Here is a 15,925-nt window from a genome sequence, read left to right as displayed (position 1 = left end):
CCATGCCGATGTTAGAAATCTTTACTAAGATCATTAGTCATCCAATTACCCGGGATCAACTAATCAATTTAAGGAACGCTGGCACCAATAAAACCGTATTGATACCATTAGCTATCCAAACCCGAATAGTTAATCAATGTCATCTAAAATGTCGATACCAATAAAATCTCATTGATACCATTAGCTATCTAAACCAGGATAGTTAATCAAAGTCATCTCAACCTACCATTCATATCGATCCCCTTTTATTTTTTTCTTATTAATATCATATATATAAACTACAAAGTTCAAAGCACTAACATGTCAAACAAATTAAAAAAAGTAAAAAATAGAAAGCATAGGTGTTGGGCACCTATCTGCTGTAAAAGCTTGACTGGTAGTCTCGGGCTGTTATCTGGGTCTTGTGGCTCCCCTTGCATCAACAAGTATACCACATCATTACTCATGAGCGTTTATTCCTTCTAAATCCAAAATTTATACATTTCTATTTAATCATCTCATTCATTATTACCTCTTTTTCTTAAATTTACATTTCATATTCCCATTAAATCCTTTTCTTTAGGTTTTTAAATAAGAATGCAAATCGAGATCACAATAGGCGTAATTCCTTTTTCGAACACTATTTTATGTTTCATTCATAACTAACATTATATAGTTTAGTTTAAGGCGTGACGTAATCCCTCGAAAAACTAAGACACAAGGCTATAAGTCCACTGAAAGGAGAAAAACCAAGTTCGGCTCCTAAAACCCTCAAAACTACCCGTTATCAAGAAGATGACCAATTGTCTAGTAGGATCTATCTCGACCCCCTCTCAGTTATTAGCCCATAGCTGGAGTTATCAAACTAAAAAATAAGCAATGTCAACTTTCTTGGATATCTAACATTAAAGGCTACAATTTCTACGAGAGACCTAATCCAAATTCCCTCATTTTCATGCTCAAATTCCCTTTGGAAGACCAAGAGATGAAACTTTCCAGTTTCATCGACAAATTCCGTAACATTCACGTACTACCAATTTAACTTATCCTCATTCAAAATCAATTCCTTGCCATGTTATATACACTATAATGTTGCTAAAAACACCTTCTAAGAACTATTTTACCCAATTTTATCATCATTTTACAACTTATCACAATTGTAGACAATACTCCCAATTTCATTAACTTATTAATTGAATCTGTACCGTCTCTTTAGTTTTAAATGAAATGAAGTACAATTAGGCTTCCAATTCTATCCAAAATTGCAGCTTGATTTTTTTTATATTTAAAATCCTCACAACTTGTTTTTTTTTTTTTTTCAAAATGCCAGTCTTTTTGCTATTATTATTTGTTTTTGTTCTTTTTTTATTTTGAAAAGAAAGAAGATGAATTTAGAGAATAACCCAGAAATGAGTTATGACAAATACGATTATTGTCATATGAGTTAAGATATTATTGAATTTGAATTGAATGTATTGAAAAATGGTGTTAAAAGCTTTAATTGACATAATGATTCATTTCCCTCGTGAAAAATTATGAGCATAAGTTTTTTTGATGACTAATAACTCTAATAATGCTATATATATATTACAGATCTATTTCATTAAGTGGGCTAACACTAATTGTGTCATTTCACTGTTTATAATTTTATTAAGTACTTATTTTATGCACTATAAATACTTATAATTGTGTTAATAACTTCACTTGAAAATGTACTAAATAAATGGTATAAGTGTACTTCTAACATTTGATAATTAATTATTTTTTTGTTATATACATATATATTTATTCCGAAATGTGTTTCTTTTTTTAGTGGTTCAAATGCTCATAGTTCTCTTGTCCTTCCTTCTTTACAGATGATATTTCTCTCATATTATATTTTATTTTGATATTGATTGTTTGGAACATGCTGCATATTCGAATTGTCAAATCTTGGTGTAGGTGGTTATACCAATACTTTTATCTTATTCAATCCTTCTAATGGGATTGGATTGCAGTTGTTTTACTAATGATGCAGGTAATGTTTAGGTAATGTTTGGAACGAGGTTGAAATTATGTTTATTAAAGATTTAATTATTTTTATTTAATTTTTTTTTATGTTTTCTAATCGTTTTGATATATTGATATTAAAAATAATTTTTTTAAAATTAAAAAATATTATTTAATATATTTTCAAACAAAAAATATTTTAAACCGCAACCTCTATTTATATTTACAAACACCCCGTTATAACTGTGTAGCTTAGTCCTTTTTTTTAAGGCATTTGGCACATATATCTACAGAAAAAGATAACAAATCTCATGCATCGAGGCTTGTGGCCTAGCGGCAGAGGCAAGGTTTCCTTGCCTCTCTCACCTGGGTTCGAGTCTCAGCATGCACGCCTGTCACCACCGCGGTGTTTTACTTGTCTACTGGGCTTGCAGGGTGTTCAGTGAATCCGGAGATTAGTTGTGGTGCGCGTAAACAGATCCGGACACCCTGAGTTACCAAAATAAAAAAAAGAAGACAACGAATCTCAATCATTTTTCCTCTCATTTTATTTTGATAAAAAGCCTAACATAGGTTAAATAAAATCCATAAAGAGAGAACAAATTAAAAGGATAACCAGGCCCAAATAAAATTTACAAGCCTTTAAACCCAAAAAGCCAAGCAACCTCCTACACAAATTTTCATTATGATGCTACCTCTTGTTCACATTGATGTCATCTTCCACAGCCCACACTATCTCTTACCTCATTATAGATCTTCTCCAATCCGGCATCCATCAGTTCCACATGCCAACCAGCAAGAGTTCCTCAAAGCAAATAGTGTAAATGGGAGGGAGAAAAAAAAAAGCTCTCTCATTCATGCCTACTTTCAATTTCTTTTTGTCTTCAGTAGTAAAATAGTAGGAATCTCAAAAACATATTTGTTTGCACAATGTATTTATTTTTATGGAATTCCGAGACAATTTCAAGTTTTTTTATTTTTATATTATTTTCTTATAGTTTTTATAATTCAAAAATTAAAAGAAAAGAGGAATATATATATATGTTTTTTTTTTATTTATTGTCAGAAAAAGCTGAAGACATTTTTATATGGCATGCTATATAAACGAGTGAAGGGATCATGTGTGATCATAAATTGAGCATGGGGTTTGACATGCCCAAAGTTATAATTTAAGACTTAAAATGAACAAAGCCGAAGACTCCAGGTACCACAGATGTAATTTGCTAGAAAAAGAAAGTCTTGACCATAGTTGTTAAACTTGGATAGGCTTGATGGTCGATTTGATTGCTTGACCGATCTAGATAAGATAAAAGATCGGGATGCGCAAAAACCATGCTGACCGTCGGGTTGACCCGTGACTCGGACGACTTGGCAAAACCCGGTTGAGACCTGATTTTTTTTTTTCAAATGTGTTTTTTTTTTCCTAGCCAAAGACCCATAATTTTTTTATATTTTTAGTTTGTTATTTTAAACACTTTAGAATATATACTCTATGTTCACAATAAAGAAGTTATATACTCTATGTTCACAAGAAAGAAATTATATTTTTTCAATGTGAAATAAATAACCTTTTAAAATAATTTTTTAAACTTTATTATTTATAACATATCTAACCTATATTTACATAAATTGTTTTTTAATTTTTTCATATGAAATATTACTACTTAAAATATATATTTTAAAATTTTTCTAAGTTTATTTAGATTAACCCAAGTTAACCCATATAATTCAAATCTTAATTGTTTTTAGCTGAATCAACCCCGAATTAAATTAGATTGGATAACTACTTCCCTTGTGAGGAAACTAAAACCATGTCATCAGAAAGATGGCAAGGTCGCAGCCCATAAAACCCCAAGAGAGATGCCAATGGGCCATTTGTCTCGATGCTTTACAACCCACTTAATCTTTGCTAAAGTCTGGATTTTCAAAAAAGCAAAATAAGAAATCAAAAATTAATTTGAGAACTCTCTTCTCATCATTCCCTTGACTATCTTTGTCCTTAGCATCTTTTGTTTTTGTTTTTGTTTTTAAATAAAAAGGTGAAGTCATTAGAGTTAAATATTAATCAGTGATCATAGCATTATTTAGTTTCACATTTTAAAAATTGTTTGGAGTTAAATATTTCAAAACAAAAAACAGTAGGAGTATAAAATTTGAGTGATGCTCCATCCGATTTTTCAAGGTAATGCTTTCATATGTCCTTTATTTTATATTTAAAACTCATTCTAGAAATAAATATTATTTAATATAAAAAACAAGGACCAAAAAATCATTTAATATATAAAAGCCTCCATCTTTCTTAGATTTTCTATTCCAAGGAAGCAGCAGCAGTGGAGGTGCTAGCTACTATCCTGATGACATGAGCATGCTTGCTTCTATAGTGCATTCTTTTTTTTCCTTTCTTTTTTCCTGTTCCTCCAAATCATGCTCTAACTTCTAATCAAACATTGAGTGTGCTTAGTGCATAAGCTTCAGGATTTGTAAAATGCATGAATGTCTACATGATTTTGCAAAAGCAGTGACTGGTGACTCAGTGATATTACAGAAATTGATCCCTGACTTGCTAACAACCTCTTCCACTTCGAAAGCCTCGAGGATGAGCCCACTGTGTTTGGATCCCTGAACTTGCCCATATTAGCTGCTGGTTCTCTCTCCAACTTCACCTAATATGTGACCCTCGATCTAGATTGCGAGTACATGGCACTATCCATTTGGTTATCAAGGGACCCATTTGAGTTCCCTACCCACCCCTTGTTCATGCATGCTGCAATAGACAAGCAAAAGGCTCGGTCAAAAGGGGGTCAAAGAAGGATATATATATATATATGGTCTCTGGTTAGTTTATATATACCTTGACTAATTCATTTGAGACCATGAAGTTAACGACCATGTAAGTCTCTAATAATTTTGAGATTTGTGGTACTCGAACTGGTAATTTCTGAAGAGTAATTTCAGAGATTATTCAGTTAAATTATATCCTTTAAAATTAAGAAAGAAAGATATTTGAGTGGAGTGGATTTAGCAAAAGTAGCTTTAAGAGTTCATATTGCATGAGAGCTCTAATCATATTTGAGATGGTGAAGAACCCACATTGCCTATCCTCTTTTGGGCATACCATGTCCCATTTAAGCTGTCTTCCGTTGTCTCTTATTTTTGCTGAGTGCAATGCATCTATCTGCCTTCTCCTCCCTCTCAATATGTGAACTCTTAAGAACAAAATAAACAAAAAATAAAAAAAAAAGCCTTCTCCTCTCCAATCATTCACTTAATGAATCGGCAACATCAATGAGATTTTAAGTAAGTATTTAATTTTGTGGGATCCATTTTTTTTTCCTTTGGATTCATCTTGTAGATTCAACAAACCATGACATGTCAATACCAAAATTTGTCCCCAGTTGGTTTTACGCGTATTTGCACCAAGGATCTTTGGTCTCTTGTGACATGGAACTCTAATTAATTTGTATCAAAATTGAATAGCAAACCTATGGTTTTACAGACAGATAGAATTTTCCTACAAGTTGATGCCAATAATTGATGTGTTACTTACCCGACACAACATGGGCTCCAATTTTATAGAAATTTGTCTTTGCGAGCACCTTATTGTACAGTTAGAACTGTTGTACATGAGGCTGTGTTCCAATAAAGAGAAAGGTTTCTGTATTCACTTGGTTCAGGCTACATTCCTAATTTTTCTGCATGATCTACATTCGCTAGAGGTCAATAATCCTTTTCTTATATATATAACAAAAGAATACACGTGGTTCCATCAAATATTGAGGTTACAGATGCGGTTTAAAGTGTATTTTTTACTTATAAATACATTAAAATGATATTTTTTTTATTTTTTAAAAATTATTTTTGAGATCAGCATATCTAAAAATATTAAAAAATAACTTAAAAAAATACTATTATTTTAAAATTTAAGGAAATGTGTTCCCGGATGTTCTCTAAGTTTTTTTCTTTGGTCCACAAGAAAAAAAAGAAGCACATGTTGTGCTATGACAGAGTGCAAAATTCTCCATTGCATCATTGGAGAGAAAGCATGGCCTACAGACATAGTTAGCAAAAACTAAAGAAACAGTGCTTTGGGGTCCAGAAGTCATGAACTAAAGATTGCAATAACCCCTAACTCGTGTCTAAGGCATGTCTACTGGAACTTAGCATCTCATACAGAGATGCAATTCCTTGAGCATAATCTAAAATTTTAATTCAATGTCTTCTCATCTTCATTCACATACCGGGATTTAAGAAATCAATTTGTCCCTGACTTGTTTTTTAGATAAAGAGTAATTATATTAAAAGGAAAAAATTGTATACAAATGCTTGCTATTCTATCGAAAACAGTGTACATGAATCAAACATTTCGTCTCTGCAGTGTAGAAAGGATACTTGGTAGGCACCTGGTCAACAGAGGAGGACAGTGTGTGCTCCTGTGAATCGATGTCTTGTGGTTCAATACAAATCCCAGTTGGAATATTCATGCTCCTTCTACTAAAGAAACTGAAATAAATAAATACATTTGAAAGAATTCACTATATCCGAGTAAAAAGTCCACATTCCTTTCCACGACTACTTAAGTAAATAATTTCAAGTCTTGGTAGAATTGTGCTTTCTTATTAAAAAAAAAAAACAATTGTCGGGAAAACATATATCATATTATCCAACTATACTAAAAAACCCCTAAAAAACTTAATGGATCTTCATATCATATATATATATATAAACAGTTTTTTAAGCCCTCCCTCCCTCCCTCCCTCCCTCCCTCCCTTTTTTTTTCTTTTGTTTTTTTCCCTCAATTTTTCCCTTATATTGTTTTAACAATCATATAGGTTATTTTTTAATCGAACAAGTTAATTGAATTATGTCAAACAACTCCAACATGATTTAATTTTAAATTTAGATTAGATAAGAATTCAAATTAGAAGATTCCAAGATTGAATCGCCACGACATATTTAATAAAAATAATAAATAATTCTCTAGGATTTGGAATTTTTAATAAGAGTAATTGTATTAAAAAAAAATGAAAAAAGAACGAAAACAGACTATGAAGACAAACAATAAACGAGTCGGTCAACTGATTTTTAAAAATTCCTTAACTAGCTGATTGGTTGATTACATATGAAAATTGTGCTAAACAGAATCTTAAAATCTTCAAGAGCATGATATCTCATGACTATTGGAAATGCTAAATAGACCTAAAAATAGTTTGGACGTGAAACTTTGGTTCAAGCTCTACCAAACAGAACAGACTAAATAAAAAATGCCGTTGCAAAAATTTATACATTATGTTAGTGACCATCAAGCACAACCAGTTAAATTAGCTTCACCAAGACTAGAAATTACGAATTAATCACTTTCGGTGCCGACTCCAATAAATAATTATCATATTGCCTATAAAGTCTAAATAAAAAATGGTCAGATTGTAATGACTTTGTGGTAATGGCATTCGTTCATCACACCCATTCAGGTTTAATCAAGTAGATTTATGTTCAACATATATATATATATAAAGGAGGGTACTGCCACTCATTCATCAAAACTAAAAGTTTTGCTCAAACGTCGTTCGAGCAAAATTTTTAGTTTTGATGACGTTCGAGCAAAACTTTTAGTTTTGATGAACGAGTGGTAGTACCCTCACTTGATATGTGGCCTTGGTTTTTTTTTTTAAGACTCCATCAAAGCATGCTTTGATGATAGGAAGATGGTTATTTGATGATACGAAGATGGTTATGTGATGCCTCAATCTCATTTCAGATAAGAACAAAAAAGATCTTGTATATATAAAAACTTGAGATGGACACAATCAATAATTATAGGGTTAAGGTTTTGTATTGACAATGAGATGATGAGGCTATATTCATTAGGTTATATTAGTTAGTGGCTATTTATCATTAACTCTATATGGATACGGGGATGAGTGTGGTCCATGTTTCATGAAAGTGTTAAGTTGAAATGTATAACAATGAGAGAGATTTTGTTCATTTAATGACTTGGGTAAAGCACCGTCAACAACTTAAAACTTAAATGTTTTAGCATGAGAGTGTGAAGCTCAATCCAAGAGGTTATGTTTAAAGAATATTTTCTTAATTTCTCTTCGACTTCATCTAATTTGGTGAAGCCTTATTTGTAGACCATGTATATTTTAATAAAACAATATCCATTCTGTAAATGTCATTTTGTTGGCTTAGATTAGTGAAGATCTTTTTACGATTGTTAAAAAGATAATTTGGTTAAAATAGAAGTTTATCAAGATTAGTTAGCATTATCTTCTTTACAATTATCTGATTAGTTTAGATTAACTAAGAGATAAGTTCAAATAAAGTAAAAATAATTATCTAAAAATAACTTTATTAGTGCTTTTGTAAAACATGTTAGTAGTTTGTTACCAACATGACAGACTAGAAAACTTGATGATTAACCTTATCCTTATCTTTATCCTTATCCTATATAGCATTCACGAATCAATCATGTTGACATAAAACATCATTTCATTCGAGATTTGGTTGAATAAAGAATTAAGACATTAGAACATGTTAAGACCGAACATCAATTGACTGACCTTTTCTCAAAACCCTTGGATGGTCCTAGGTTGAGTTTTTTAGCAAATTTGTTAGTGCATGCAACATGCCATGATTTTTGTAGATAATGTCATTGTATATATTTTTTTAAAAATTGTTTTTGTTTCTTTAAGTTTTTTTCCTTTGTCTCACAGTTAACAAGTTGCTAACACTGAAACAAATAAAGAAACTTGTAAATATACCCAATATATGTATTTAAACTCCACAAATGTCATTTTGATAGGATCGAGGTGACTCTTACTTGGAAGGTCTTCATTTTTGAAATTATATTCATTTAAAAGACCAAGTAAATGGTATTTTCTTGTGCACTATAAGATGTCATCATCTAACTATTAGCAAACAAAAATTTTGTTTTTAAATGCAGATATGTTGACAGTAAGGGGAAGTATATGCCTTGGATTGACTAAAGCTAGTTGAACCTGGTATAAATTGTTAAGATAACTTCCCTTTCAACAGATCCCTAAAAAAAAGTCAATTGCTCACATCATCATGGAAATAGATGAGCAATCTTATAATAAATGTTTTTTTTTTCTCTTCAATTCCTTAAAGAAAAAGTTGATTGCTTACATCATTGTGGAAATAGACGAGCAATCTCATAATAGATCTTTTCTCTCTCTCTTTAAGTTCTTGAAGAAACAGTCTTTGCTCACTTTATTGCGAAAATAGACAAGCAATTTCATAATCATGTTGTTGAGTTAATTAAATTTTATGTTGGGAATAATAAATGTGCATATATCTAGGCCTAGTATAAAGTTTGAATTTTAAGGTATGTTGTTGACACCCCTGCTGAGAAAGGCAAAGGCATGGCCAGTTCATCAAAACTTGAACCACATTATACCAAGATGAAGCGTTTCACCTCACTAGAGGCAGAAAAGGATGACCAACTTCTTAAGGAATAATGTGTTAGGAGAATGTGAGGTATCTATAAGTGATTTATCTAATACTGCATTTGCTTTCATTGAAAAGCTCTTTAGAAAAAGAAAATGAGAAAAGTAGACTGAAGGGGCACATGCTCTTTATGTGGAAATTGTGAGGGAATTTTATGCTAACTGTGACCCGTTTGACTTAGTTGAAAAGTCAATCACTTCCAAAATAAGGGGTCAAACCCTTACCCTGTCCCCCTCTATCATTAGAGACTTGTATGACATGCCTAAAGTCAGTAATTTAGGTTTTTCTTTCAAAGGAATTGGGACACCATCCAAAACCCAATAAGTGATCTATTTATAGGACCTAATGGACCTAAATGGACTGCTAATTCACAAAGGTTACATGTGAAGTCAATGGTGGCACCCTATAGACTGTTAGCAAAAATTATCCTGACCAACTTATGTCCAATTCTTAGACATATGAAACTGACTGCTAAAAAGGCACAATTCATGTATGCCATTACGACTAATGTACCCATTGATCTTGCTTCATATTTTATAGATGTGATTCAAAAAGATTTTTCTAACAAGGAATCAAGTTTGTCCTTTGAGGGTTTGATCACTAGAGTAGCTAGTTTGGCTAAGATTCCCTTGAGAGATGTTGAACCCATAATGAAAATATTTGGTAAAATTTCTGCTGTAACTGTTGTGAAATCTGAAGTTGTGGTTAGCAAGAAAGGACCTTTTGTTGACGAGTCCACCTTATCTCAACTAGAGTCACCCTCAACCAACTCAATACTTCCACTTATCATAGAGCACATACAATTTTTAACCAACAAGTTTGATAGTTTTATAGGAAGGTGAGATAAAAAAGCTAGAGAAGTTGACAAGTTGCTCTCTAATATCCAATAAGATTTGGTACAGGTTAATGACAGGCTTGCACAATAGGGTTGGATGTTGAACAAATTCATCATATGGTTGTGGGAGATAACGATGATGAGAACCTTGATTAGTGCCAAATCAAGAGGGAGATGCATAGATTATGACGTTGCTGATATTTGTTGCTCCTTTTATTATTCTATTCTTGCTGTTTTTAAATCTTGAATTGATTTTAATCGTTTGTAATATTTGGGATAAGCATAGGAACTTCAATGCTATGGTTGCATGTAATACTTTAAATATGAATTTCATGCATATGCACTTTTATCTGAATAACTGTTTAAAAGTCTTGCATGAAAGAACTTTTTGAGCATCTTATGAACTGTTAGCATGATACATGTTATGAATCGTTAAGAACACTGACAATTGTTCTCATGCTAGCTGATTGTGTTGGCAGGAATTTCTGTTTGATATGAACTTAATGCTTACTATACCATTTTTGTATGTTTTGTCACAAATCAGGCAAAAGGGAGAGAATGTAAATGTTATTTTGTTGGCTTAGATTAGTGAAGATATTTTTACGGTTGATAAAAAGATAATTTGGCTAAGATAGAAGTTTATGAAGATTAGTTAACATTATCTTCTCTATAATTATCTAATTAGTTTATATTATTTAAGAGATAAGTTCAGATAAAGTAGAAAAAGTTATCCGAAGATAAATTTTCAATGTTTCTGTAAAACACATTATAGTCTGTTACCAACATAACAGACTAGAAAACACATTATAGTGTGTTACTAACGTGACAGACTAGGAAACTTGAAGATTATCTTTATCCTTATCATACAAGACATGTATATAAGGAAGTCTGGAGAAACGAGAGTGTTGTCTGCTTTAGAGAAGAATTTCAGAACGTAAAAGCATCAATTACATTAAAGCAAGTGTGTCAACCAGTTAAGGAGTTTACATAAAGTTTTGCAGTACATACTCTTGACACACGAGGAGTGTGTAGGAAATTCTCGAGGAGAATTGGTCCTTGAAGAGTTGGAGAGCCTCCAAACTCCTAGGGGGAGTTCCTATGTGAACTGTTAGCAACTGGAGATTCCAGTTAGGATGACAATAATTTGAAGGTCGTTATTTGTACTTGCAAGCTACTGCGGTAGGAGACATAACATGATTCATTATCTCATCAAGTAAGGTAGTATAGACACAAAAAGATTGTGTTCAGAGATACTCCTCTTATAATAGTTCAAACTGAAGAAAAAATTGTCTATTTTGGGTCTAGCTATCCTAGAGGGTTTTTTTTTTAATCTTTTGAAGGGTTCTTCAAAAGGTTTTTCATTTGTAACAAATACCTTATGCATTTAAGTCTTTTGTATTTTTTATTTATTTGATTACTGATTAATTTTTACAAAATATTATCAGATCATCTGTTAATATACAGTGAAGACTTTCACATTCCGTAGGCATTTGCAAAATCAAAAAGAAAATCCAAGGATATACAAAGAGAAGAAATGAGTCAAGAAGGCTCTTGTCAATAAATTTGTATTCCCAGACCAAGTTTGACGTACTGAACAATTATGCCACTTGTGCTTGCTATATAGCATGAAGTGGGATCTAATCTTGAGATATTGGAAGTTTAAAAAAATATAATAATAATAATAATAATAATAATAGCAGTAGAAGTAGTTGGGAAATATAGAGAATCTTCATGTGTTGTTCGGAAACAAGGAGTAACATCCAAACATTAAAGTCAGAGGGACCATGTTGAGTGGATGTGAGCAAACCCTCCGGATCCTTCTCTCATAGCTCTTTGCAGCTCTTTTGCCTCCTGTGCTTTTGCCCTCTGAAGAATATACAACATTCAACATTCAACATGAATTATGAAAAAGGAAAACATAATACGTATTTTATAAGCCTAAGAAGGCCATAATAGTTTTTATTTTTTAATTTTTCTATGCACCTGCATTGTTTCAATAGCATCTGTTTCCGCGTTGAAGTCGTAGAATGTGCTTGCTGCAGTGAGCTTCATGGATAGAAACTGAGTTCAAAAACCAAAAAAAAGATGTCAGTGTCAGGACAATAAAGGCACCTTTTGCTGTTATCATATGTTTTGCAGAACTTGGGAAGCATCAACTCACCTCAACTTGATTTTGCAAGGACTGGACATAATTAATTATCTCATCCAACATTACTGCCATGCCCATGGTCTATAAATAACCAACAAACTAGTTACAATCAGCAAGAAAAATTACTTTTCAACAAGAGAAAATTGTTTTAACAATAGATTGACGTTGGCCATTGTTTTTCTTCAAACCTTGTAGCAGCCAGGCACTATATCTTGCAAGCATCTTAATCTTTCATTGATTTTTCCTCTTCTAACCTGTTGTGCATCAAACAAATCTATCAATCTCTATGTCATTTAAGACATACTGTAAGACCAATAAATATGTATTGGCTGATCAATATAAATGAATTGATGATCAATACAGACACTTGTGTATATTATCCTATTTGAATTCCATCTTGGGCTTTCGAAAAGTTACCCTTTCTGCTAAACTGTGGCTATCAGTGGCTTGACCTCTCCTAGCTCTAACATGAACAACGTCTTTTGGTTTCCCATCCTCATTGCTTTTCACTCCCTTTCCCCTTCTTGAGCTCTGTAATCAGAAACATAGAATCAGCTCATCAGGTTCTATTACCCAACAAATGAACAAAAATCAAACTTCAAAACAAACAAACAGTAGCAAGAAAGGTAGAATTTGACAGTTGATTTAATACATTTACATTTCTCCTCTTACTCCCACTCTCAGAAACTTGAGGAGATGAGTTCATAGAACTGCTTTCAGACACATCCATTGCCTTTCTCTTCTTGCTTTCTTGGAATTCGCTTTCATTTCCAGGTGTGGTAAAGGGCTGAGAAACTGGCATAACGTTCTGGTCGTTTTGATGGAAAATACCAGCAAAACCTTCCGCTAAGTTTCCAGGGAATTCTGGTGCTTGATGGCTGAAGAAGTTGTCACTAGTGAAAGGCATGAAGCTATGAATATTATTCACGCTTGGATTATCTAGGATGGCTTGACTTACTTCTGTGAATTGGCTTAACGCCACCATGCTTGGATCAATATCTAAGAAAGGAAATGGTGGCCTAAAGCTTTGCAAATCTGCTGTGAAATCAGCCATGAATTTGTCTTTATATTATTATGAAGCTTAGTCGTAGGGAGAGCCAAATGGTTGTTTTGGATCATAATGAGAGTCGGGCTTGTATTTATAGAGTGATCTTAGACTTCAGAGACTGCTATTTTTTCTACAGACAAATCACTATTATTTAGTATGGGTCGCATAAAATTATGTGTACAAGTATATATCCATCATGGCCCATATTGATGGTTTCAGCTAGCATATCTTTTTATTTTTTCTTTCTTTCTTTTCCATTAGCAAATTGATAGTTATCACCATCACCACACAACATTTTCATATGCCACCTCTGATATAAATTACTAGTAAGTGCATTTGGACATATAATGGGCATATCAAACCATTGATGTTTACTGTGTAAGAGCATATCTCTAAGTGGTTCTGTGCAGATATGGCACATCAAACCAATCTGCTCAAGTATCGTGCAATTTTTCATTTCAAAATGACAAACTTCCACTAGAGATTTTTTTTTTCCCATTTTCCATTGTCCAACGAACCACAACTATTTGTTCGAGTCGGCATTATGATTTATGGATACTGTCAAAGGAATTACACAGAATTTCTCATATAAAACTTCACTTGTTCTGGCCTACAGCTTCCTAGCTAGGCTTAGATAATTAGGATTCAAGAGGAAGAAAAGAGTGGAATTAATTAATTTTGTGTCTTCATCACATGTGGGATGTGAGTTTGGCATGTGTCCATGCAGTAAATTGTGTGCTCTAAATGGTTAGATTCATAGGGCTACCGAAAATCCATCAAAATATATTGTTAACCGAGTGGGATTTCCTTTCCCAGCATGGATTATGTTTGACATTTTCGTAGCTCTTAAACAAAAAAAGGACTTTCTAATTCTAGTGTAATGGTTCATTGCTTTGCCCAATTTATAGGCTTTCATTTACAAATTTCCAGCCTTTAAAAGGCTAAAGTTTGACAATTGAGTAAGAGCTAACTCATTCAAAACCTAACTCATTCAATGACCAATGCTGGAGTTATTTTTGGTCAAGCCATCGAAAAGGTTGGATCTATCTTTTCTGATATGGATTTCAGTGTACTGCAGTTGCTAAGGGCATGTACGTTTAGGTTTAGGGTTGTTTGTGATTGTAACAGTGAACGTGGTTTAAATTGTTTTTTATTAAAAATATTTTTTTATTTTTTAAAAATTATTTTTTAGATTAGCACATCAAAACCATACGAAAATATAAATTTTTTTTAGCAATTTCTTTTTTAAATTTGAGAGAATATGATTTCAACCGTATTTCTAAATAACTTTTTAAAATTAAAAAAAAAATTGGATTAACTTTGAGGTAATTGAAAGAGACTGCTTTCGAAATTATTAAAGTTTATGGATCCCTTTTCCCCCCCCCCCCCTCCAATGACTGTATTACAGCTCAACTAAATACGATCTCTTCTTCCCACTCTTTCTTACCTTTTCTACAATGCAATATTTTCTATAATGCAATAATAATTCCAGGCATTATAATTACTACGTCGTTTACAAAATGTTCCCAAGTGTTAGCTTAGAATAATTCTCTTATTTGGTCATGAATGATCCCGGAGGCCTTTCAAAATTCCTAGCTCAAAAACGTCAAACCAACTTCTTTTTAAAAAAATGAAAATAATTTTTAATCTCAGGATAAAATTTTTCCAACATGTTGTTGTAGAGACCCGGTTCTATAGAGACCGGTTGCCAATAACTAGCCGAGGTTGTTTTTTATACCTAAATTAGATCTAGAAGTAGTTCTTCGAGATTTTTTTTCTCTAGATTTTTTCTTAGTCATTTTATTTTAGCTTATTTAGTTTAAAAATCTTAATGTTAGTTGGATTTTATTAGCCATGTAACTTTCAATAAGTATTCTTTTTCTATAAGAATTTAGGTATAGTACTAGTATAAACATAAACATGGATATCTATTTTATTTTCAAAAGAAATTATACATATTGATTATTCAAAACTTTTAAGTTTAGAATTTTCTTTACAGCTTATGGGCTACAATTTCAAGGTTTGATAAATCCTAGTATCTTTCTCTGCAATTTAGGGCGGTAAGTTCTAGAGTTTAAGAAACCTTAATTTTTTTTTTTTTTGCTATACATTTTGTCAAGTAGTATCAGAGTAAATATGCTTATTCGATGAACAAAGATATTGTTTGCAATATCATCCCACATCATGATGAAGGAATTGAGGCCAACTAGAGCATTGTGAAGGCATCTTGGAACTCTAATATAGAGATTTAATAAGTTAGATTAACTGTAAAGAGAGGTGCAAACAAGGATCGTGATGGGGAGAGAGATGTCCCTATATCTATTCCTATAAACTCCTATACGCACAATAACTATGTAGAGAGTAGTATGATGGATGATGCATTGAAGACTTATCTTGCAATCAATATTTTTGTAAACTTGTTTTTCAATTTTGATGGGGATTTTTTAAAAAGAATTAT

General features: G+C 32.3%; 1 protein-coding gene across 2 annotated transcripts; it reads right to left on the bottom strand.

Annotated features, from left to right (window-relative positions):
- Positions 1-11,805: 11,805 nt before the first annotated feature.
- On the bottom strand, positions 11,806-13,546 carry LOC7493520 (transcription factor BEE 3). 2 transcript variants are annotated; one of them, XM_024582908.2, is made up of 6 exons: positions 13,078-13,546; positions 12,837-12,950; positions 12,608-12,673; positions 12,432-12,500; positions 12,254-12,331; positions 11,806-12,136 (listed from the first exon to the last, which is right to left on the bottom strand). In XM_024582908.2, exons 1-6 carry the CDS (start codon positions 13,471-13,473, stop codon positions 12,044-12,046), a joined length of 816 nt encoding a protein of 271 aa, XP_024438676.1. In that variant the 5' UTR covers positions 13,474-13,546; the 3' UTR covers positions 11,806-12,043. The 2 variants fall into 2 exon arrangements, with proteins under 2 accessions (XP_024438676.1, XP_002317910.2); XM_002317874.3 differs by having other exon boundaries at positions 13,072-13,544.
- Positions 13,547-15,925: the final 2,379 nt, after the last annotated feature.

Source organism: Populus trichocarpa, chromosome 12, assembly GCF_000002775.5.
Source record: "Populus trichocarpa isolate Nisqually-1 chromosome 12, P.trichocarpa_v4.1, whole genome shotgun sequence".
Lineage (NCBI taxonomy): Eukaryota > Viridiplantae > Streptophyta > Magnoliopsida > Malpighiales > Salicaceae > Populus > Populus trichocarpa.
The sequence above is the reverse complement of the archived record's forward strand: the minus strand, read 5'-3'. Positions and strand labels throughout refer to the sequence as shown.

Coding starts and splice junctions, on each gene's coding strand:
- LOC7493520 (XM_002317874.3), bottom strand. CDS start 13,473: ATGGCTGATTTCACAGCAGATTTGCAAAGCTTTAGGCCACCATTTCCT. Junction 12,951..13,071: donor GTAAGAGGAGAAATGTAAAT/GTATTAAATCAA, acceptor TTCTGATTACAG/AGCTCAAGAAGGGGAAAGGG. Junction 12,501..12,607: donor TAGTGCCTGGCTGCTACAAG/GTTTGAAGAAAA, acceptor GGTTATTTATAG/ACCATGGGCATGGCAGTAAT.